The sequence below is a fragment of the Sebastes fasciatus genome, chromosome 16 (assembly GCF_043250625.1).
Source record: "Sebastes fasciatus isolate fSebFas1 chromosome 16, fSebFas1.pri, whole genome shotgun sequence".
Lineage (NCBI taxonomy): Eukaryota > Metazoa > Chordata > Actinopteri > Perciformes > Sebastidae > Sebastes > Sebastes fasciatus.
Genome location: NC_133810.1, coordinates 28,460,634 through 28,484,746, shown reverse-complemented (window position 1 = coordinate 28,484,746; position 24,113 = coordinate 28,460,634). Strand labels below are relative to the sequence as shown.

The 24,113-nt window shown below is 41.7% G+C and overlaps 2 protein-coding genes across 2 annotated transcripts; one reads left to right on the top strand and one right to left on the bottom strand.

Annotated features, from left to right (window-relative positions):
• Nucleotides 1-4,342: 4,342 nt before the first annotated feature.
• On the bottom strand, nucleotides 4,343-10,516 carry LOC141753192 (uncharacterized). The gene is made up of 2 exons (XM_074611635.1): nucleotides 9,552-10,516; nucleotides 4,343-8,015 (listed from the first exon to the last, which is right to left on the bottom strand). The coding sequence occupies exons 1-2, from the start codon at nucleotides 10,246-10,248 to the stop codon at nucleotides 7,075-7,077; spliced, it is 1,638 nt and encodes a 545-aa protein (XP_074467736.1). The 5' UTR covers nucleotides 10,249-10,516; the 3' UTR covers nucleotides 4,343-7,074.
• Nucleotides 10,517-14,959: 4,443 nt separating this feature from the next.
• On the top strand, nucleotides 14,960-18,529 carry LOC141752881 (leucine-rich repeat neuronal protein 4). Its single transcript, XM_074611123.1, has 2 exons — nucleotides 14,960-15,166; nucleotides 15,960-18,529. The coding sequence occupies exon 2, from the start codon at nucleotides 15,968-15,970 to the stop codon at nucleotides 16,700-16,702; it is 735 nt and encodes a 244-aa protein (XP_074467224.1). The 5' UTR covers nucleotides 14,960-15,166; nucleotides 15,960-15,967; the 3' UTR covers nucleotides 16,703-18,529.
• Nucleotides 18,530-24,113: the final 5,584 nt, after the last annotated feature.

The following is a 24,113-nucleotide window of genomic DNA, read 5'->3' as shown; positions in this document are numbered from 1 at the left end:
CTCCTCTAATCTCCTCTCCTCTAGTCTCCTCTCCTCTCCTCTAGTCTTCTCTCCTCTTTCCTTTCCTCTAGTTTCCTCTCCTCTCCTCTCCTCTAGTGTCCTCTCCTCTAGTGTCCTCTCCTCTCCTCTCCTCTCCTCTCCTCTCCTCTCCTCTCCTCTCCTGTCGTCTCCTCTCCTCTCCTCTCCTGTCGTCTCCTCTCCTCTCCTCCTCTCCTCTCCTCTCCTCTCTTCTAGTCTCCTCTCCTCTCCTCTCTTCTAGTCTCCTCTCCTCTAGTCTCCTCTCCTCTAGTCTCCTCTCCTCTCCTCTCTTCTAGTCTCCTCTCCTCTCCTCTCCTCTCCTCTAGTCTCCTCTCCTCTAGTCTCCTCTCCTCTAGTCTCCTCTCCTCTCTTCTAGTCTCCTCTCCTCTCGTCTCCTCTCCTCTCCTCTCTTCTAGTCTCCTCTCCTCTCCTCTCCTCTCCTCTCCTCTCCTCTCCTCTCCTCTCCTCTCCTCTCCTCTCCTCTAGTCTCCTCTCCTCTCCCCTCCCTTCCTCTCCTCTCCTCTCCTCTCCTCTCTGCAAATCATAGCTGCACAGCTGTGCGTGTCACTCTGAGAATAAAAAAAATACTGACATGTAATATACTGCTGTATAGGCTAAACCTGTGTTTGGTTAAAATGAGCATGTGACTTAGATGGACTCTGATAAATCAGCATGGCTTTGGTGCATTATCTTATTTCTTACTAGAAAATATCAGATCATATCTGATACCCATCCTTCAGTTACTAAATCACGTCAATAAAAAAAAGTCTTCATAAATAGTCAAAAGGTGTCGTCTTTCTCCTGATGTGGGTCATCGGGGTCGTGCTGAGGTCAGTACTGCATCAGGAGGTACTCCACCTGTAGGGATGCGAGGGGGGACATCTGTTTTTTGTCTTCAACATTTAGCTTATTCCCTCAGAGAGAAAAATATGTGACATCTGCACTACAGCTTTACAGATGTGTGTTACATGTTGAGATGAGTTTCACAGTTCAGTTTATTTGATATCACACGTCGCAAATATCACACTGACATGCAAACTGTAGAAATATTATTTGTGTTGCCCAAATAACACAATAGAAAAATGTAAGCCTAAAGTTCTGCTCTAAATTTTCAACTAACTAAAAGTTATAAGCAATAAAACTTGCATACAAATCAAAATTATAAGCTTTAGTTCTGGAAAAATGGTCGTGTACCCCCAAATACATGTTTTATTATTATAAGTGATGCTTAAAGGTACAGTTTGTAGGACTTGGTGACATCTAGTGGTGTTGTTGCAGATTGCAACCAACTGAGTACCCCTCTGCTCACTCCTCCCTTTCCAAAACTGCGGTAACGTGAGCCGTCGAGTGGAAAACTGTGGTAACGCCGCTCACCTCGCTCAGAGGTCATCCTCACCGGATGTCAGACGGCGGCTGGCGGTACCACGGTTTTGCTCCCTATGTAGATATGAAGGACTCATTCTAAACTAACGGAAACACAATGATTCTTAGTTTCAGGTGATTCAACCCTAATGAAAACATAGTTATTAATATTATATTCCATTTCTGCTAATAGATCCTTGAAATGCGATACATTGTTCCTTTAATACTCCTTCAATACAGTTGGTTGGTTTAAACTCCATCAATGCATCACCTGTGTGTGGTTAGTAACTACAAACATCAGAACAATATAATGGAGTGCAAAACGTCCTTCTGCATGTAGACTAAAAGTAGTAAGAGTAGTAAACAAGGCAAAAGTGAGCATTGCTCACATAACCCCACTCACTAAGAGTACTGTAACGAAATTAAGTAAAATAATCCACTGAGCCGAACACCTCTCGTCATTGCAGTCAAATGTTAAACTGCGACTCTTAAGCCTGGGAAAAGTCATCCTGCTGATCATCCACACGCAACAATTTAAAATGTGAAGCTACACCGCTGTAAGGATCCCGGGGGTTCAGCCAGTGTTTGGGGTCACATGGGCAAGGGGTGAAAGTGAGAAAGAGACAAAGAGAAGGGGAGGAGGGACAAAAGATAGAGTTGAGTCACTTCCTCCAGAAAGTGAGTGTTTACCTTCCGTCGCTGAGGAAATGACTGCATGAGCCTACAGAGAGTTCACAGGCCGCTCTCACATTTCTCTCTGCTGCTGCTGCTGCTGCTGCTCGCCATCACTGCATCATCGGCTGCCAAGAAACACACACACACTGCAAATACATTGTAGGTCACACATAAACCATGCCGGAGTATTATTATTAGTACAATATAATTACTTCCCTTCTGAAACCTGAAACCGTGTAGAGTCAATTATTGTAGCAGACAATAACGACAAACAGAAAACAGAAATAAACAGCCGTTATTACACATCCTGAAGATAAAACCATCTGTTAACAGAGAGAGGTCTATCCGAGGACGGCACTGGAAGTATTTAGATTCTTTACATACACAAAAGTACCAATACCACAATGTAAAAATACTCCAATACGAGTAAAACTTACTTGATTAAAAGTGCATAAGTATGATCAGCAAAATGTTCTTCTGTCAAAAGTAAAAATAAAAGTACTCACTATGCAGCAAACGGCCCGTCAGTGTTATAGTATTATATAATGGATTATCTTTAACATAAAGTATTTTGTATGCACTAGTATTTTTTAAATCTTAATCTGCAAAGTAACTGCTGTCAGTATAAGTACATCATAATCATCCTTTCCCCCTCTATCATTAAAATAGCTGTTGTGACTTGTTTAGATGCACCTTTCTCTCACCAACCACAGAGGTGCTTCACAGTGTTGTTCTTTCACAAGCTCTGCACTGTGTGACCTTCTACCGCTGCATTCAGGGAAATATCGTCTCTGTGTGCCGTCTGCAGCACTTGCTTCAACTTGATGTCCTCCTGACTCCCATTTGTGGTCTGTTTTGTAGGAACACGTTTGCATCCTCCCAAGTGTGTCTTCAGGTTAACTTCATTCAGTTTCTGTGAAAAGAGTAAAATCCATACGTGGGCATGTCATTTTTAGATCAACCAAATGTAGCTCAGTTTAACAAACGCTGGTTTGTCTTATTCCAATCACATTATCAACATGTAATTAAGCAGCTTTGGATATATTCCTGCAATACCCGTTAAGGCCTTGACACACCAAACCAACGGTCGGCCATCCGCCAGTTTGGGCTCGCCGAAGAGTGTCTGTCATCCTGTTTTTTTTTGGCTCTAGTCTATCTGTGTTAGAGGCTTTTTAACCGATTCAGCGTGTTGAATCGGTGGCGGCGCTCGTCAGTGAGAGAAATCACTCTGAATGGCTGTTCAGCTTTAGCGCAAGAAGAGAAACGGAAGTGAGAAAACCACATACAGAAGACTTCACATTTTTCATCTTCATTTCATCTGATCACTCCAACACACGGATATTTTCACAAGGACATGACCATCTGGAATGAAGCTAAGTGGTGAGTGAGAGTGGTGTGAAAATGGTCACAAAACACCGCTTTGTTTCATGTACATATAACAACGGCTTGTATATCCGCAGTCCGGTTTCCTTTTTTGAATGCCGAATACAGACTACCATTACCTACCGGTATGGAGAGTTATTTCATATCACGCAGGCGCAGGGCGTACTTGGTAGTCGGCCGTCGGCTGTAGTTTTTGCGGTGTGTTTGAGTGCAACTTTTTGGCCTAGGCAAAGGCGACATGAGGCGACTCAACAGTCAGCCTTTGTCGCTGCTAGTTCTTTGATGTCGGGTTGGTGTGTCTAGGCCTTTAACACTGAAACACCAACAAAGACATTACAGCAATACGAACCATTACAACAGTCTTGTATAAGATTAGAAAATATCATTCACTATACATTACACAAGCATCGTAACAATCACAATAGATTTGTCAAAACACTGGAACGTGTGCATTTACAAAAAAACAGAAAATAACAACAAAAAGTTCAACTACAGTTTCCTGTAATCATACCGAAAGCCACCTCAAATAGCAGTTTGTGTGTATGAACATAGCTGTGATTACTCAGCATCGGGAGGAGAGTAAGAGGTGTTATTTGAGACCAGTGCTTGGGCGTGTCAACAGCACCTACACAAACTGCTTGGCAACGTTTCAGTCAGAGTGAAAAACTCTCTTCAAGGGATAATGCGGTTTTTGCTGTCATGAAACAATGAAAGGAACTGAATGAAACTGAAGTGATAGCGCTGGGATAAACAGACGGGGATGATCTAAAATTAGGATGTACGTGTGGCTTTAGCTTTGAACTACTCGTCGCATTGTCAATCCTGTTAATAGTTTTACTGCGATTATAATTCAAAAAGGAACCTTTTCTTAATTTCATATATGGAAAAACAACCACAGAAGTACAAACAAGGCCCTTTAATATAGTAACATTTACAGCAGGTAACATGATGAATGTGATGTGGGGGAATATATGTTGAACACAGATGCATAAAAAATGTTCATGATTTTACATTTAACACTGACTTTTTAAGGAAGAATGCCTTTTCGGTTTAAACCTACATGCAAAGGCCTCCTCTGTATGTAATACAAAAAACAATAAATATGATTATCAGGGGTCAAGACTACCTTGGCAAATTGTATTTGGGGTATACAGTAACAGATATTTAACATTTTGAGTGCCTTTAAAAACACTTGTAAATGTACATAGAATAGTTACATGGAGATCGGTATAGTAGTATAAATGACACCAGAGACCTACAGTATAGCTCAAGAGGCTGAGAAGATTAATGCTCTGCTGTTAACCCTGATGCATCAGTCGTGTCACATCAGGAAGAACATCAGGAAGAATTTTTAATAAGGTTATATGTAATTACATTGCATGTCCGCATACTGATGTTTTCAAAGCACGTTATGTTTTTTTTTTTTTTTTAAAAAGTCGTTGTTGCACATTAACTTTTCCACAAATGTTAACCCTCATTAATCCAGATAAAATGGCTAAAACTACATTCTTATGTACAGAAACAGCCGGGAGGCAATCGATGCCAGCGGAGGAACAGATATGCACATGCAAGCACCAAAATCTGTCCGCTGGTAATTGCTGGGGACTGGTTGGTTACAATAATACAAGTCCAGAAAAGGAAAAACTTTCTAGACAAACAGTAGCAGCTTGAACAAAAAAACGGAATGCTAAGATATGGTCTATAAGAGAGATGATTATCAAATCTCAAGAAACAGTAAAGTAGTGTTTAAGCTGTTGATCTGGGTGCATGCTGATGCCAACTGACTGAGCACTCTTCAAACGACTGAACAGATAAATGCATCTTCAAACTTAGATATTCTTGACACAAATAACTTCAGCTTGACTAAAAACATTACGATTGTGTAACTGATGAGAGCTCTGCAGAGAGACAGGAAGAGATAAGAGAGTAGAGCCGAGCGGGGCTTCAGAACGGCACACGGCCGACTGAAGAGTGAAACTAGTTCATGCTTCATGAAGACACACACGACGGTGTAAATGTAGCCGTTTGGGGGTTGACTGCAAAGCCACGCTCCCCTCTTAAATTTGATGACTCCACCAGGAATGGTATTTTTGCAGTCATTAATTATTATTTGAAAATGGTGGTGACATCTGTGGCATTAAAATGATTTATATTCACAAATGTGCTTTGGTCCCTCATAAGCACCAGAATTTTCAATGCAACTGCATCCACTTGTAGCAGGACAATTATTGGAAACAAATATTTTTTTCTCAACTGTATCTATTAGGGGAGGAAACCAGATGGCTATAAGTAAACAGATGAATAATTTAGTTTATGACTGCCCTATTATGCACCATCAACAACGTTACAGTGCTATAATACCTCCATCCAGGATTAGCAGAACAAATAAGACCTGCAGCACAGCGAGGGTGTATACCGAGGTCAGTTTAACATTGATATCATAATAGGAGGTAGATATTGTCTGGGATTTTTGAAACTGTTTGATTGGCTGTTCCAGCTGAGTGAAATGAAGATGCCCATACTATGGACTATGGTCATCCACAATATTAACCTGACTGACTGACCATTTAATTGAATTAACAGATTTTGTGTAAAGCACCCGCACTCAAATATGATCACTTTATCAAGATGAAAAAAGTAAAACAAAAATACTGCAATATTTGGTTTAGTCAATAATGCCCAGCTACATAATGCACATGGTCTGTACTCCTGCATGTCTGTCCTCACATGAAGCATGAACCAGCCCTGTGGATCCACTTCTATCTATTTGAGCTAGGGCTGAACGATTTTGAAAAAATATCTAATTGTGCTTAATTTTGATTGATTATGGCGTGATTTTTTTGCAGGGATCTAGCCAACAAAGATGTTTTCATAAGTCTGTGAAATATGATGTGAAGGCCAGGACATCTCTGCAGCACCACAATATTTAATTTAAAATGGTATTTCGACATACATTTCACCTCTAACAAATACTAAGCCTCCTGCAATTTAAAAATTGCTGTAGGCCATATTGTAATTTCAATAAAATATCGATTAATAATTGCGCAGGCTTTATTTGAGCAGCTCAGTATGTTGGCAAAAGCATTGCTAATTAGTAACTGAAGATAATCTACCAGCAAATCCAACCCTCTAATGTGTGAAACTATAAAAAACTCAGATCAGAGTCATAACGTAACAAAATTATATTGACTAACATCCAGGTGGGAGCTATGTCGGAACAGCAGCAGCAGTGACTCAGTTGATGGTTGAGGGAGTGTTCAAGGCACTTATATTTTTAAAGTGAGGAATCAGCTCTTGTCCACTTCAGCCATCAATTTCCCAATTTATTGCCAGGAAGTTAGCAAGCCCGCAACTCCCTGTGCCAAGAACAACCTGCACGCTACTGCTGCTGCTTGATGAATGTCTGGAAAAAATAGTTGCAGAATGTACAGTGGATGTTTTAGTTTTACATCTAAGATGCAAAATATAAACAAAGCTCCAAGGCTAGGGTTATATGAAGCCTCATTCCTCAACAGCATGGAACAGAGATGACCTTATCCATCATGTTTTCAAACTACTATAACACTTTATTCCATGTGTTTAACCCGGAGTATGTTTCGTGGTGAGAATACCAACAGTTACTCCTTTAATCATGCCCTACACACAGTCCACCACCGAGCTGTCATCCTCCTCAGCTCCCCACTCCCCAAACCTCATCTGAGGTGACGGAGCTGCTGGGTGGAGGTTGTTAATGTCGTCTATGACGTCTGGGTCCGTGTCTTCACTGGCAGTAATCCCCATGTGACCGCCTTCCTCCCGGTGCGTACGGATGTGTTTCCGCAGCGCTGCGGGCTCCTTGAAGCTGCGGTTGCAGAAGGGGCAGCAGCACGGCCTCTCTCCGGTGTGGATGAGCTGGTGGTGTTTGAGGTGCTGCAGGCGGCTAAGGCGCTTCCCACAGATGGCACACACGTAGGGTTTCTCTCCAGTGTGCGTGCGCCTGTGCTTGCGCAAACCGTCCAAGTGGCGAAAGCAGTTTCCACACTCGGAGCAAGAGTATGGCTTCTCACCGGTGTGTATGCGCAGGTGGGTTTTGAGCGCGCCTGACTCGCGGAAGCGACGGCCACAGACTCCACACGGGTAGGGCTTCTCCCCGGTGTGGATGCGGATGTGCTTCTTCAGGCTGGAGATCAGACGGAAGGTCTTTCCGCACTCCAAGCAGTGATGAGGCCGATCTGCAGCGGGGTCCACTACTGTGTCAGAGGCCGAAGGTCCTGCCGAGTCCTCTGCCCTGCCCGGTGAAACACTGTCTATTCTCCCGGCTCCAGCAGTCCTAGCCAACTGTTTCTGTCCATCGAGCCCGCCCTGCTGCAAGGCATCGCCGCATTCTCGCACAGGTCTTTGGTGACGCAAGGGGTGAGTAAAGGAACGCTGGGAAATTCCCTCTCCTCCAACTTGAACATAGCCGAGGTCACCATCTCCGACTCTGTTGTCATTACGCAATCCAGTCTCCTTCCTGCTGGGCTGACCAGAGCCTGATCCCTGCTCCTCTTTAATCTCAAACCTGGATGCTCCACCTGGTCCCTGAGACTGTCTGTCATCTAAAGACAAATCGAAACATGCAGATGGTTATCGTAGAAGCATTACTATAACAAAACACAAATATGTATCCATATGTCCATTTAAAAGTGAGTTATTGATTAATTTGCTCCAACACACAGTCACAGAGTCACAATCAAAGGACACCAAGAATGTAAAGTATAACACAGTAGGGATGTCACAAGAACCGATAGTTCGGTACCAAGACGAGGCCAAAATTCTAAAAAAGTGACGGTACTCTTTTTTTTTTTTAATAAACTTGTGTCATCACCGGTGTCACCGATTACGCCGGACATTTTTACAAGAAAGATGACGGTCAATATGTGCACAGCGCTGACTCTGATCTTTACTGTCGGGTGGCAGTGTATCTGGCCTCTCCGGTAGCGCTTTTGCTGCGGGGCTCCGCTGCGGGTGTCTACCTGGCGCCGCTGCTCCGTGCACACTGGCTGTGACGGCTCCATCTGCCTCGCGGTGATTACCTCATTAACGTTATGGTACCCTTTGGCATTGGGATTAAATGTGAAATATTGCCAAATAGGTGCGTTTGCTTTTCGACAACAAATCCTCTGCCTTCTGCTCCTACTACTCCGAGCTGATGGACCAGATGCTTTCACGGTCAGTATGTAGCGTCTGTCGTCTAACTATCAATTGATAGCATGCCGCTGATACGCCAAAATGAACAACATGGGTCAATTATTTTTATTTATTACTTAAAGGCTACAGTTCCTCGGGGTTTTGTTCGCGAGTGAGGGGACAATGGAACGTGAGATTGGCCGGAGAATTGGAGCAGCGGGGGGGCGGTATTACATTCGCTTTACCGCACCGTTGTGACGAAAAGAGAGCTGAGCCAGAAGGCAAAGCTCTCGATCTACCGGTCAATCTTCGTTCCTACTCTCACCTTTGGTCATGAGGGCTGGGTGATGACCGAAAGAACTAGATCGTGGGTACAAGCGGCCGAAATGGGTTTTCTCAGGAGGGTGGCTGCGTCTCCCTTAGAGATAGGGTGAGATGCTCAGTCATCCGTGAGGGACTCGGAGTAGAGCCGCTGCTCCTTTGCGTTGAAAGGAGCCAGCTGAGGTGGTTCGGGTATCTCGTGAGGATGCCCCCTTGGGCGCCTCTCTAGGGAGGTGTTCCAGGCACGACCAGCTGGGAGGAGGCCACGGGGAAGACCGAGGACTGGTGGAGAGATTATATCTCCACACTGGCCTGGGAACGCCTCGGGATCCCCCAGACAGAGCTGGTTAATGTGGCCCGGGAAAGGGAAGTTTGGGGTCCCCTGCTGGAACTGTTGACCCCACGACCCGACCCCGGATAAGCGGTTGAAGATGGATGGATGGACTTAAAGGCTACATGCCTCTGTTTTATGTAATGTTCAAATGTTTTAATAAAGGAGTGCGTGTTGAATTACAGGGGATTTATTGTTTGTTTTTTTACCGTGGTATCGAGAATCGTGTAAATTCACTGGCATTGGTATCGACTACTAGATTTCTGGTTCCGTGACATCCCTATAACACGCACAGTCCACATTGTATATCTACCTGGTCTGCTGGAATCGGAGCACATGTGAGACGTGTTGGAAGCGAAGGAGTCCAGAGCGTGGTTGGTCACAGAACCATCTGGTTGGATTGACAGCTGGCACATCTTGTAGTCATCTCTCGGCTCGAACCCGTGAAGCGAATCATCCACGGAGCCACCCAGACCACCCAAGTCCACGCCGGCTCCGTTCACATTCCTGGCGTTCTGGTGGTCCCGGTCCAAACCTGAAGACATTGAAGCCATGGAAGACAGAGATGGAGCAAAGACAGACTGACTGATAGACTGAGGGCCTGTGTAAGAGATCTGGAGCTGGTCTATGAGCTTCTGAGCACTGCACAGACACTCCTGTAAGGTCTTCAGCTCCCTCTCTGACACCTCCAGGCGCACTTTGAGTCTCTCATTCTCCTGCTCCTTGTGCAGCAGCTCCTGTTGGGTCTCATTGAGGACCAGCACCACTTCACCCAGGAGAGTATCCACAGCTGCAGACATGGCAGTCTGGATGGTTGGAGCGAGGCGTGACTTCAGAGAGGTGACTGTCATGTTGCCCTGCAGAGCTCCATATGCAGCCTTGTCTGGTTTCCTCTCATAGCAGGACTCCACTGTCCTCTCTGGGATGTTGATGATGCTCTGTTTGCGGTTTCCACTGTTTGAAGGAGATGGATCCATGCTGCCAGCATAGCCTGTCCTCCTGGAAGTCATGATGTTAGAGTAGCTGTGATGTGATGCGACTCTCTCTCTCTCTGCAGGCCTAACTGCAGCCAGCTACCATTAGCCTGATAGCTTGTTTATAACTAACAGCAGCAGTCAGTCAAACTCTCTCTGCAGCATGCACCAGGACTCTGGAGGAGACACGTGCTGCTTGGGTTTAAAGGAGATATTAAAGTCTGTGTGTTCTTGCTCAGAGAGTTTGATATCTTCAGCAGCGACTCACCTCATCTCATCTGCAGCCTGCAGGATACTGTGCGCTGAGGCCTGTCTCACAGAGATGATGTCAAGTACTGTAGCACAGAGATGACGTCAACAAAGAGGCTCTGTGTGTGCACGTGTGTTCACTGAACCCTGCGTGTTGACTTGAAGGGAGTTTTATTAGCTTCAGCAGAGCATTACTTATAGAAACCATAGTAGTTTTCCTTTTTTTTTTTTAAATCACCTTTTGTATACCTAGCCATTTTTTTGTTTCTACTAAATCTTGCATGTTAACAATTTTTTTTTTTTTTTTTTGCATTGTCTCATAAATAATAGAATTTGCTTTGTAAACCCCACATTCACATACACTTTTCAAATGACCAAGTCTAATCTTCTTTAAATATTATTCAATCTCATCTTTCATGTGTGCACATGTTAAATAGTTGTTTGTATGGTGACACCGACCCGGGTGATTTATACATGTAAGAAGTTACAAACAGTCCCTTTAAATGATTCTTCTGATATTCAGTCCAATCAGTTTCCCCCAGATGACTGAGGAGGTAGGCTTAAGCGATGGTTAGTTATAGGGTCTGATAATTTTCAAGAAATAGATAGAGATCTTTCGCATATTTTGATTTCTGGCACTTAACTTAGATTTGAGTTTCATTATAATAGCACCTTTTTTATTTATTTTTTTTACTTTGTTTTATTTATGTCATGCTTTTTTTAATTAATTAATTATTTAGTATTTTTTTCCTGTTTTTTTTCCTTTTTATGTCATGTTTTATGTCTATTGTTTTTTTAATAATATTTTGATTTAAGAAAAATAATATTATTCACAGATATTCAACACAGGCCACTCCCTAGACAAAATAAGGTATATTAACATATCTACACAGGGAATGATGGTTCAGAATTAAATAAGATTTAAAATATATATATATTTATGTCTATTGTGGTGTCTGCTCAGTTTTGAGGATGAAAACTTTGTTATTGTAATGATTTTTGCCTTACTGTTTGTAAATTCATTAATCTTTTGAATAATAATAAAAACAATTAAACTACTTTTTTTCTCGCAAAGTTACAACTTTATTCTCGTGATAAAATCTCAGATTTTTTTCCCCTTAATGTGGCCCTAATACTCCGTCATACAAAAGGGCCCTCCATGAGAGAGAAAAAATGCTTTTTTTAATGTCACAACACTTCTTCAATCAGAATGAAATAAAAGTTGTTTCCAAAAAAAAAAGAAAAGGTATCACTATTGATTGTTTAATTGGTGAGATGGATGAGGAAGTGGTGGTTGGTGAACCAGCAGCAATGCTCTGTATAGATTGGCTAATGGCCAAATGGGCATGGAGCAGGTGGTTTACATTGCTTATGAGCTTCAGTGCCCACCTGGGGGTACTAATCCAGCCTGATCAGTCTGTGCACAGGTAATGTTCAGATGTTGTGAGATGGTTTGCGAGAGGCTTTGGGCTGCAACTGCCTCATTCCAAAAGGATATTCATTCCAAAAGTGTAAAGTATTATAAGACGGAAATGAAAACTTTCCTTTATTCTGTGTTCATCTTCATTTACATGAACCCTGTAACATATATACTGATGTTTACACCTTTTCAGAAATCCCACAAATGTTACCTTTATTATGATACCACCAAGATTATTCAAATAGACCTTGTAGTTGCAGACTCTATTAATGTGGTGAAGCATCTGTACAGAGCATGTATTATAATGTTCTGTGATGTTCTGTTTTAGCAGTTACCATATTTATTTTACTACTTTTTTTATTACTTTATTTATCTGCTTTTATTGTCTTGTGAAGCACTTTGTAACATCTGTTTTGAGAAGTGCTAAATAAATAAATGTATTATAATTATTATCTATTATTAATTTTGGATACGTCATTTCTGAGCAGGGGCCTGAGCCAGAGGCTATATGGGTTCAAGAGGTTGATACATAATTCGGCAATAAAAACAGGAATGAATGAAACATTTTAGAAATGACTTAATAAAAATAAAAAATTACTCGGTATTACGATAATTAATATTTCAATAAAATACATTCAAATAAATTAATAAAATCAGAAGTCGTGATAGTCACTTGTGTCTTTTATTCAAGCCTGACTCCATGTATTAATTTGTTCTTTTTTCTTAGTTGAGTTAGTGTGCATGTTTAATATGCATCCTATTTATCAGCCTGCAAGTTATTTCTCAGGGTGAAATGTGGTCCAAACTTTAGGGCAGTGCTGCAGCCATTTGGGGAGTTTTTCTCTTTTCAATCTAAAATTATACTTCCAGGGTTCAAAATGTAAAGTCCCCCGCAGGTCATCGACCTCTCGGAGGGTTAAACAAACTCTGATTTACCCCACAAGGTCCTGTGATTACAGGATGCTGTGAAACTGGCCAAACGTAGGCTATCATGAACTTTCTGATGCTTTGCAGATGAACCGCCCAATGTCACAGTGTAATCCATCATGACAGCTAATTACAGTCACCCACACCCAGTTGTGTAACTGAAAAGACACAGAGCTAGTCTGGCTGTTTGCTTGATACACCCATATTCATATATGCACAGTGCTGCCTCTCATAATTTCAGGCTCTAGGAGGCACTGTAGACTGCTTTAATAGTGACTGATAGTGAGGTCAAGCCCTACATTAAACATCTCCCATCGGAATGACTCCTTACAAACATGAAAATACGGAGCACTTTAACATGTTTGATTTAAGTTATTGTTGTTTGTTCAGAGAGATGAGGTGAATCATTAGGCAATGCAGTCCACTGAATACTGGCTGCAGAATTCATAATTGAAAAAGTGTGTTGCAGAGTCTCATTCCTACATCTGTTCATCAGCAGCTGGAATCTTTTACAGATGAAATAAAATTTTGTTTTTTAAAAAGTGAACTAAGTAAAGAAAAATCTAGTTAATTCTAGTTTTATGGATCACACTTGCCTCATTCAGGGAGTCTGCGGGACAAAGCTGGCACCTCATGTTGTTGTTTTCCTGTAAAAATGTCAATTAATGATTTACTGGCCCATTAAATTGTGAAATTTGCATTATTGAGCCAATGAATTGCCATTATCATATCTTACTGTGCATGTTAACTATAAATAAATGCTATTTATTCTGCCAATCTAACTATGACAGGACCATGTATTCATTTGGGGTGCTTCCATTTAATATATAAAAAATAATATTAGCCATAAACGCACCCGTTTCAGACCCATCCCAGCCACACAGTGTTTGGGGAAAAAGTGACGTGGTCCGTGGCAAAGAGGGACAGTGCATTGTGGGATTATGTAACAAACCGTCTAACAGTTACCATCTGCTTGACTTAGTGTCTCTTCCAGAGTCAAAACAGAAATATGTCTTACTCAGCGACTCGCTCGTATTGCCTGTCACACCATCTATGTTCCTATGAACTCTACAGACTCGCTTTACCATAAACATCATGAAATAAAGCATTACATGTTTTTCAGTATTAAATTCGGATATAATACACAAACAAAACCCGTATTGCACAATACATAAACAAACCCACATTCCTACATGCAAATATATGCATCTCCTTCACACGTACACACCCACACTCGTCCCTGTACTGTATGTACTCAGAACCAAAACACATTCACCTACCCACAGACATCATCTCATACAAGACAGGAAGAAAATATACAATAATGATGTAAGAAATAAAAGTCAGTCGTCTATTTTGGGGAATTATTCGTGATGTTATACCTGTCAACATGTCGCAGAATCACATGAAGGAGAGGAACAATAATTTGCATACTGTAGCAGGAATACGACACATACGGTTGATAAAGGCTGTTTCTCAGTCAGAGCTGACTGAACTTCTGGTACGGGACAATACGAGCTGGCTACTTTTTCTGCAGTCTAATCTCAAAGTCAGAGCGGAGATGTGAGCGTACGGCTTGATTTAAGGCCACAGCTGTAGCATAAAGTTGCTTTCCCACATGTCACGTCAACAGAACATCTTGTTCAGTAATTCTCTTCCCTAGAAGCGTTGAGTGGAGTATTTCTCGTTGTGACCTTGTGACTTTTCTTAAGAAAAGCACCAGCATGGCAATCATTACAAATCATTCCCAGAACAGGTCCAGTCAGGTTTATTTCCGGCCTTTTGGTCAACAGCTGCACAACCCTTTCAGTACTGCTGGAGCGTTCGGAGTCATACACTTTATTTAGGTGAGAGGTTATGTGATTGAGAAGATGGGACATGCTGTCTGGAGCCAATGGCATATGTCAGGGATGATACATTTCCAATGAATCAAAACCCTGACGCAGAGATTTCCCAATCCCATTCAATTTCCCTCAGCCTTAAAAGGAAAACAAGAGCTCATTAACAAGTGAGACACGCTCTGAAAAACCTGCACATCAACGAGGAATGTGACCGGAATGGTGGTTCAAGTCACCAGAACATTAGGTAGCAGTGATGTAACTAATAGCAGACTATAGTAATACCACTAACAGTCACTCCCATTACTAAACCATTTAGCGAGGAGGGAGGGGGAGCTAGTGCAGAAGAGGTCGGGAATAAGGGGGGATTGTGGGAGGGTGGAAAGAAGGAGGTGATTGTTGGGGAGAAGGAAAACGTATAAAGGAGGAGAGAGCAAGAGAGGGAGCAAGTGGAGGGAAGACGAGGAGAGAGGAGCTCACTCACATTTTGATAAAGATTACAAACTTTTGCAAACAACAGGTACGTTCTTATCTCTTAATATTGGACATATTTTCACTCTTAACACAGGCGAGGAGAGTTCAGCCATGGCAAAAAAGAGCACAGAGTAAATTAGTATTCAACGGTGGCTCCTGCTCTGTTTTCAATGCTTGACTTATTTGAGGAGATTTCTGAATGGGCTTCATTGTTATCCCTCTATGCACGTCCACCACGGAGCATATTTCATGTATGTTTGGGTGGATTCTTGTGGAAATCTCAACAGGCAGCTTTCCTGTAACTGGATCCAGCAGAGAGGGCTGCGCTGAGTCTTGGGTGTGTGTAGGCATTTGGACCTGTTGTGCAATACCGCCTGGAATGTTGAATTAGTGTGAAGTACCTCCAAAGTTTAACAAATGAGGATTATTTCTAGCAACTCTGTATACAAAGGCCTTAAATCACTGACAAACATGCCACAGAATAATACATTTCAAGTGTTCACAGTTTTGTCATTTGCTTACTCAAGAGTAAAAGCAGGGTGCTCTGGTTTTGAGAAAACAGTTTGTTAGGGAGGTTTTCTTTATTTTCCATACAGACACTATCACATTTAAGCCATTTGTTTCATTCCCTGTGCAGTCATATAATCTCTAAAAGTAACAGCATCAGCGGAGAAGTAACTGTATGTCCTCATTCAGACTCTTTCATGCACGAAAAAACAGAAACTCTCTGAATGTACATTTTGCTGGAAACCCAAGGGGCTGATACTTTTCATTCCTATACAAAAAAAGCAGCTTTTTTCCAACTAACTGATGGAATTTACTTTTCTATGATTTCCCAGAGAGCACGATGGCTGCCAGCAGGGACCTCGCTTTTCCCCTGGTGATCGTTTGCTTGCTTCTCATCAGAGGTTACTCTCCCCTGCCTACAACATCACAAGCTGCAGGGAGGAATCCCACGGGACCTCTGACCCCACCTGGGTTTGCGATCGAGGCCTTTTTGCTTTCCTCAGACGATTACACTCAATATGATGACCCAGTCACCCTTACTCCACACAACAGAGTGTCTCCACATGGGAGGACTCTTGATCGGTGCGTCTACAACCCCTGTCTCGAGACTCAGACCACCTGTGCTGATCTAGCAGCCTTAACCGGCTGCTTGTGTCCAGGGTTCACTTTACACAACGTGGTTCCAGAGGCTCCCCTCCTGAAGTCAGTGTCCTGGAACGGGTCAGAGGTCGTTCTTCAGTGGTGTGCACCTCATTCATACGTCACAGCTTATACTGTGACAGTAGGGGGGGAAGATAAGCAGACGTTTGGGAAGGACCGGAGGAGCGGCGGAGTGGGAGACGTGGAGCACATCACGGAGGTTTGCGTGGTTGCAGTGAATGATGCTGGAAAGAGCAAGGGGTCCTGTTTGATGTACCAGCCCGGGGACAGCAGCCTGCCTCTGAAAGCAGGACTCATCGGGGGAGCTCTGGGCTTCCTGTTGCTCCTCTTGCTGGCCATCCTGCTCTGGAGGCACAGGAGGCAAAGGAAACAGGAGGCCAGCATCTCTATGCACGACACAGCTGAGACACAGTGAGCAGAAAACAGAGCAAGACTCGGTAGAGCTTAGACTCCGTCCCGTGAGACTCCAAGCGCCATCGCAGTTAATTAACTGTGAGTACATTATAACGTCTGAGGTTTTCTTCAGAAGGAAACAAGGTTCGTCATCTCACATGAATATCTGACTGGTAATGTTTGTCATTTTTGAGAACCCCTTGGTGGGCTGTAAAAGGAAGTCCCCACATCCATGATTTGAAAAGCAGCTGCGGAAAAATATTGCACTTATTATTATGTTTTCTGGAAATGAATCCCAGGAGACAAAGACACATTTTGCAAGAAAGATAATGTGAATTTTTTGCATTTCAAAAATGAGCTGTTTGGTGGTCGGCGCTCAGGATGTGGTCCCTGTTTACAGCTGCTCATTTAGATCATTATAGTTAATGGGATAAAACATGCAAAACCACCAGTACGGTAATTTAAGTATTTATTCATTCCTTGATTTCAGGGAATTTGAGATGTTGGTTCATTCCTCAAAAAACTGTTGTCTAACAGCAGCCGTCATAGTCCTGTGAAAACCACGTATCTCCAAAACATCAGCTTTCATGAGCTCAGAAAACTGGCTTGTTTTCAGCTTTGCGTCAGTGCATTTGTCTAGTAATCAAATGAGTTTATTTAGCTTAATAAGTAAAAGTATATTTTAAACTCAACATTGGAACATGCAATGAAAATAACAATAGATTTATACCAGAGTCAACAGCTGATTGTTGACTGAGGTTTAAATGAGTTTGAATATTTTTATATTATTTGTGGTCATGCTAGAATAATTTAATCAGGAAGCACACGTCAGAACATACTGTATAGAAAGAATGGTGATGTTATATTTTCTTTGAAACTCTTTGTGAGAGATTTATGTATTTAATTACAGAGTGATTTATGGTTTTAAGGGCTGAGAGTGAATGTGCTGTATTTATGAACATCATTCGGTTTGTTGCCGTAGATCTTGTACATGTTAAGAGTTTCCTTAAACTGATACAAGTTTAGAGAAACAAACTGAAACTATTGTGTATGATCAGTATGTTAAAGGTTATTTAAAAGCCTTGGGATGGGTGTGTTTTTTCCATCTGTCCCATCTTCGGAAGTTGTGTCAGCGTATACTGGATGAGAGCTCAGTGCTGGTTTTTCCAGCTGTCACACAATGGCCTTTTCAGCGGATATGGATTTTGCGAGGCTTGTCTCATTCCAGCTGAGACTTCCAGTCATCCAGCAGTGAACTGGAGAGAAGCTTCAGGCTTTTTTTTTTTTTTGCCATGATGAAAAAGAGAAGAAAGTCCAATATTTAAATCCCCCCCCAGTTTATCTCATGTTCAAGCCTCCATCTGCATGTCTCGCAGCCATGTTATAATTCCTTTTTGCTCCTGCTGCTGCTGCCACTGAGTTGTTCCACCGCTCCTGGCGTCTTTCTCATTCCAGCTGCACTGCACAACTTACATCGCACAGAGCTGCATGGAAGTCATCTAACATCTGTAATTTGGAGACACAACAGATTGTTCGTTTCGGTCGCTGAAATGGCCTCAAGATGTTGCTTTCATGACACATATTCAGCCCCGGTGCAGTCGCTCTCGAACTGGGAGGGAAATCTTGACATGAATGGGCCAATATGAGACGAAATGTAAAAACATGGACATACAATATCAGCCTGTTTTTGACGACATGTAATGTACTTAAACCCCATGCAAGTTTGACAGGAACTACAATCAGAGCAGAGCTGTTCTGCTGATGGTACCAGAACAACATGTACTGTATGTACTTTATTTCAAAAGGAATGTGGTTTGCCTTTTTTTAAATAAACTATTTTTTTTAGAAATGTGGAATGCTTTTGAATGTTCATGAAGGAATCATAATTTACTTATTACGCAGAGTTCAAAAGTTCTCGATGTGCAAACTGGTATCCATTCATACTTTGTCTCTGCAGCTGCCCTTGGAGTGTGAACGCTTCTGAGCTCTTTGGTTATAAGAATGCAGAGCCCAGAATAGTATAACCTCAATATAAGACATAAAATCTGCATTATAAGTGAAAAGAAAATTAGATTTGGTTAGTAAACTGCATCGCTTTCTCTTCCTCATAATCTACCTGTATGGAAGCAAAAAACTGCCGTAATAATTGGAATTTTATAGACCAGATTGTAAAACTGATCTACTACTAAACAATTACATTTAAATCACACTAAATGTATAACATTGACATATTTATCTATCTTTATTTATGTGGTTTGAATCGTCCTCTTTGAAATTTCAAGAGGATGATTTTCAAGTTCAAAATAGAGAAAATTCAAGTGTGTGGGTTTCCAGTCTCTCATCTGAACTTGAAACATGACCTGATGTTGGATTCCTTATCCTGGCTAGCTTGAATCTATCCATCCATTATCTGTAACCACTTATCCTGTTCAGGATCATTTGGCGATGGCGGGGTACGCCCTGGGCAGGTCGCCAGACTATCACAGGGCTGACACATAGAGACAGACAACCGTTCACGCTCACATTCACACCTACGGGACATTTAGAGTCAACAATGATCCTGCATGTCTTTGGACTGTGGGAGGAAACCGGAGTACCCAGAGAAAACCCACGCTGAGACGGGGAGAACATGCAAACTACCCAAGCCGGATTTGAACCTACGACCCTCTCGCTGTGAGGCGGCAAATGTTTAATCTTGAATTTTTATCTCTGAATTTCACCAATCAAATTTAAATCAAGATTTAGGGCTCACACTGAAGTTACTCTTTTTAAGGTTAAATATTTCAATGCTATAAATTCAATGGTATTTGATTTTCAACATTAAGAGCTCAGGAGTGATGTAGTGTCACTATTTGCCCTCCGTTGCTTTCATACACTGGAGCTGTTCTTAGTAAGAATATCATTGACATTTACGATTGTTTTTAGGTTACATTTGTTTGAAGATGAATGTATTAGTTACATTTCTACTCATAAAATGTGAGCTAATGACTATAAACACACCACCCTCCTCCTCAGGCAGGCGGGGTGCCTCTGCTGTTAGTAGGAATAAAGTGGAGGATCATCTGGAAGAAGCACAGATGTGATGTGCAGGATGTGCAGGATGTGCGTAGGAGAAGTAATGTGTCTGCTCTTGTGAACTGTTTCTCATTTTCAACATCACCAAGCGAAAGACAAAGCAGATACAGCAACAGATAAAATGATGAATCTCAGATATGACTCTGCTTTTTTTGTAACTGCAGGCGAATTTTGCAACGAGGTCATCAGCAAGGCCGAGTGTTTTGTCCAGCACGGAGCCATGTTGAATCACTGCTGTCTCATTCAGTAAACCCGGTGACTCATGTTACAGGAGGTCACATATCAGTTGAATTCCGGTTGCGGAATTTATTTCACAAGAAAATACTTGGGTGTTGGTATCTACCTGCCACCTCTGTTACTGTAAATGTGTGATTAACAGTGACGATAGAGTGTGTTTGTGTAAGAATGAGTATTTGTGTAGTCTACGTCCGGCTGCCCGACATGTTTGTGTGCGTATTCATGAAGTTTTGGATTTTCCCCGCAGGTGTTGCATTAAGTTAGGATGCTGATAAAAGTGATTCACCTCATTAGCTCTACCAAACAAAACATTTTTACGTAAGCCACGAAGCACACTAGACATTTTTTAAGGGACATTAAGTAATCCAGGACTTTTATCAGTGTCAAAGGTAGCCTTCCTTTTAAAGGCCTCTGTTGACTGCCCTCAGGCTTGGAGAGGAAGAGTCACCTCATTGCCCTCTGCTGGTCACATTCAACCCTGAGAGAAGAGGCCTGACTGCACTATAGGGCAGAAAAGGACATTAATACAAAAGAAATATAATCATATTAGACTCAGCAGGTTTCAGTGCAACATGAAACTAACAGATCTTCATTCAGTCATTCGAGGTAAGAGAAGTATTGAGATCCTTTACCTTTAAAGCAGCAGTGGGTAGAAATGGAGCAAATATGATTTAAAAAAAAGGGATTTTTATAAAACGTTCACTATATCCTGACAGTAGTGCATGAGACAGGTAATCTGAAAACAATCATGTGCCTCTGTGTCCTCCGCTGTCCTCTGGTGTCGTCCTCCGGTGCTCGGATTAAACAGTCAAACTAGGCAGCGCTGATCAAATATGAATCAATACTCTGTTACTGTAATGTCTATTTCTCTCCTCAAATGTTTTCAGAAACATCTTGTAATGTACTGTTTAGCTGTAAAATGAGAAAGTTTGTGACCAGGCAACCATGTTGAGATCAGTTGAGGAAATACCAAGCACTGCCCACCAGCCGGAGCACAGCCAATAGGAACGCTCTCTTTCTCTCTGAAATGACCTGTGATTGGCCAACATCTCCTGTCACAGGATTTTTTTAAAGCCTGAAAACAGAGCCATGAGGAGGAGCAGAAGTCTCTCTGAACACTTGAATTACAATATGCTGAAAGGTTATTATGGAATTTTTGCCCAATGATGCCAAAACATTCAGCAAAATGTACTTAAAGTATGATAAGAAAAAGTACTCATTATGTGTATATAGTCGCCCCTGTCAGTGTTTTATATTATTAATTTAACATGGAAGCAGCATTTTGACATTGTAGCTAGCGGACATGGAGGTAATTATAATTATTTTATATGGTTTGGGTAATTTATAACAAAGACTCATATTCTACAAGATAATTAAATAATAAGGCAGATATGCAAAATCTGAATCTGCAAAGTTTATTGCTGTAAAATTCCACTCAGTGAAGTGGAAAGTGGTATAAATTAAAATGATCAAGTATGTACTGTTTTGTTTATTTTTAATCTAACAATAGAAATCATTGTTAATAGAAATCACGACAGCATGAACAGAAAAACTGAGATGACAGAGATACTGTTGTAGCTGAGACTAACCTTCAGTAATATGATGGATAAAGTCAGTTAAAAAATGCTAATTGGAGACCTAATTTGACCCTCTTCTGTAGCAGCATTTGCTAAATTAAACTGTTTTTCATAAAGTGTTATTTTGTCAACCGCAGTATCGTATATGCAGTTACATTAAAAAAGGAGTTTCATTTCCAGAGTGTATTTTCATGGCAGCAGCTTGGAGCTGCGGCTTAAAGAGGCTTTACTGCAATGAAATGTAATTGTAGGCTGTAATATTCTGTTCATCTCATAACATTATACTGGTACCTATTCCAAACAACCATTCATTTGCATGCAATTAATTATTCGTGAAAAATTAATTTGCATTTGCTGCTGGGAAAATGAATGTTAGTTTTTATTATTAGTAATCCACCAGCAGGGGCACTAATGGCTGCTTTCTGTGCACGCTGGGGTCAGCTTTTACAGGGCATAAAATCTGCAAAGTGGGTCAGGCATCCATCAGCGCCCATTATTAGATCTAGACAGTCCTGAATGCATACTGGTTTTTATTCAAATGCAGAAAAGGTTTCCACTTCTTTGGTTTTCTAAGCTTTTTGTAGACAGTATAATGAATAAAAAAAGCAAAGCAAATGAAAGGATGTCAATCAGAGAAGTCTTTGCTAAACCAGCGAGGTGTCGTTCCGAGTTAAATAAACATCTTTTTACAGAGGGGACTCTGGGCCATGTTGTGGCCTCCATCACAGGAAACTCTGGGTCTAAGTGGGTGGTTGTAGAAACTGATCCCCGCCAACCCTGCAGGCGTCTCATCCTGTTTACTCCTGTTATGTCTCAGACTGTGTCTGTCTGTCTTGGCTCAAACCGAGACTCTGTAAATAAAAAGATTAACTTCTATCTCAAAGTGTAACTCTGATGTCACTGGAAGGATGATCGGGATTTATGTAAATGCAACAAGGCGTGTGTTAGATTACGGTTTCTTCTTTTGGCACCGTCGCCGTCGAAAAAAAACCCAAGAGTGTGACATCTTTCATCATCTAGACATCTTTCAGAACAGGTTCAGTGTGAGTCAGAGATACTTTTATGTGTTTCCACAGGAACCACTAGAGGTCATTATCGCAAAGAGCACTGTTCAAAGCCACCCGTGGCATGCACTCAGTGATAATGTAGAGGAAATGGAAATTAGTTGCTCTAATAAGGATGAAAATGAGTTTGCAGCGGTAATCAGCTCAGCCACATTTCCACATCGCAGGGGAGAGTATGCCTAAGTGTGTTTGAAGAAGCAGCTAAATGTTTGCTTTCCATCACTGTTTCTTTTCCACCCAAAATGCATCATCCGCTGCTCAACAGGCAGGTCAGCGTTCTCCTCTCAACCCCCCAGGATGGCTCAGCGAGAGCGTTTCATAAAGGAGAGGAGGAGAAGATCTTTCCTTTTTTTTTTTTTTTCCTCCCCATTTCCTTGTATGAAGAGCAAGGGGTAACCATGGCAACCTGGCATTATACAGGACGGAGTTGAGGAGGTTGAAACTGAGCTCTAGCTCGGAGAGGAGAGTTATCAATCACTTTGGCATCAGCACTGTCACACACACACATACAAACAAACACACACTCACACGCCTGCTCTTTCAACCGTCACATGCCTTCACAGGCCAGGAATCATGACATTTTCCTTTTCGTCAGAGAACAAACAAAAAAATCCACATCAGTATGCTGGTGTCTAGAGAATAGATCTGGATGCATAAAACACTCATGTTAAAGGGCACGGAGATGTTTGCCATGGCCAGTATACCAGATTAAAATTCATCATCCTTTTTCAGTCGAACTAGAAAAATCCACTCCAGTCATAAAATTAAATTAATTTCATTCATTTAGAAAACAGAAGAAGAAAATTCTTGAATTCATTTTTGTTAAAAGAAAATATTTTTCAATTTGTTTTGCAGTAGGCCATGACCGTTATTCGATGTGCAATAATTAAAGATCTCTGTGGAGATTTGCAGGCCTAGTAAAATAATGAGGGTTTATCATCCTGCATACTCACATAACGGGAAGAAGCTCGGCTAAAAGCTCATGCACGCATAATGGTACTAGTGATTTTGCTACTTCATGCTACCCGCAGAAATAATTATTATTATGAAAGCTGAGACTCTTATCACTCTACGACCAAAACTCACCGAACCAGCAGCTGAAGAAGAGAAAAAAATAAACTTCACTTTATACAGCCATAACCATAAATCAGGTCTTGCCTCTGCTGTTTTTAGATCAAAACGTTGTGTTCGAGGGCGTATCAACGCTGCTAATGGCTACTCCGATGTCTCTGGATCATCTTTGAGTCGATTCCAGCCGTCTGTATTCATTTGCATGGCACGGAGGAGCGTTTGCCTGTCTGCCTTCCTCCAGCATTGAACAGCCTATCCTCAGCCTTCCGATGTGTAAACACGGTCTTTGTCTCCATCTGGTGGATGAATCGTGGTTCTGCACTCATCCCTAATGCATTAGTCTTCAATACAGGCCTGAAATGTCCACATAGACCAATGAGTTATGGTTTTCTTTGACAGTTATACCTAT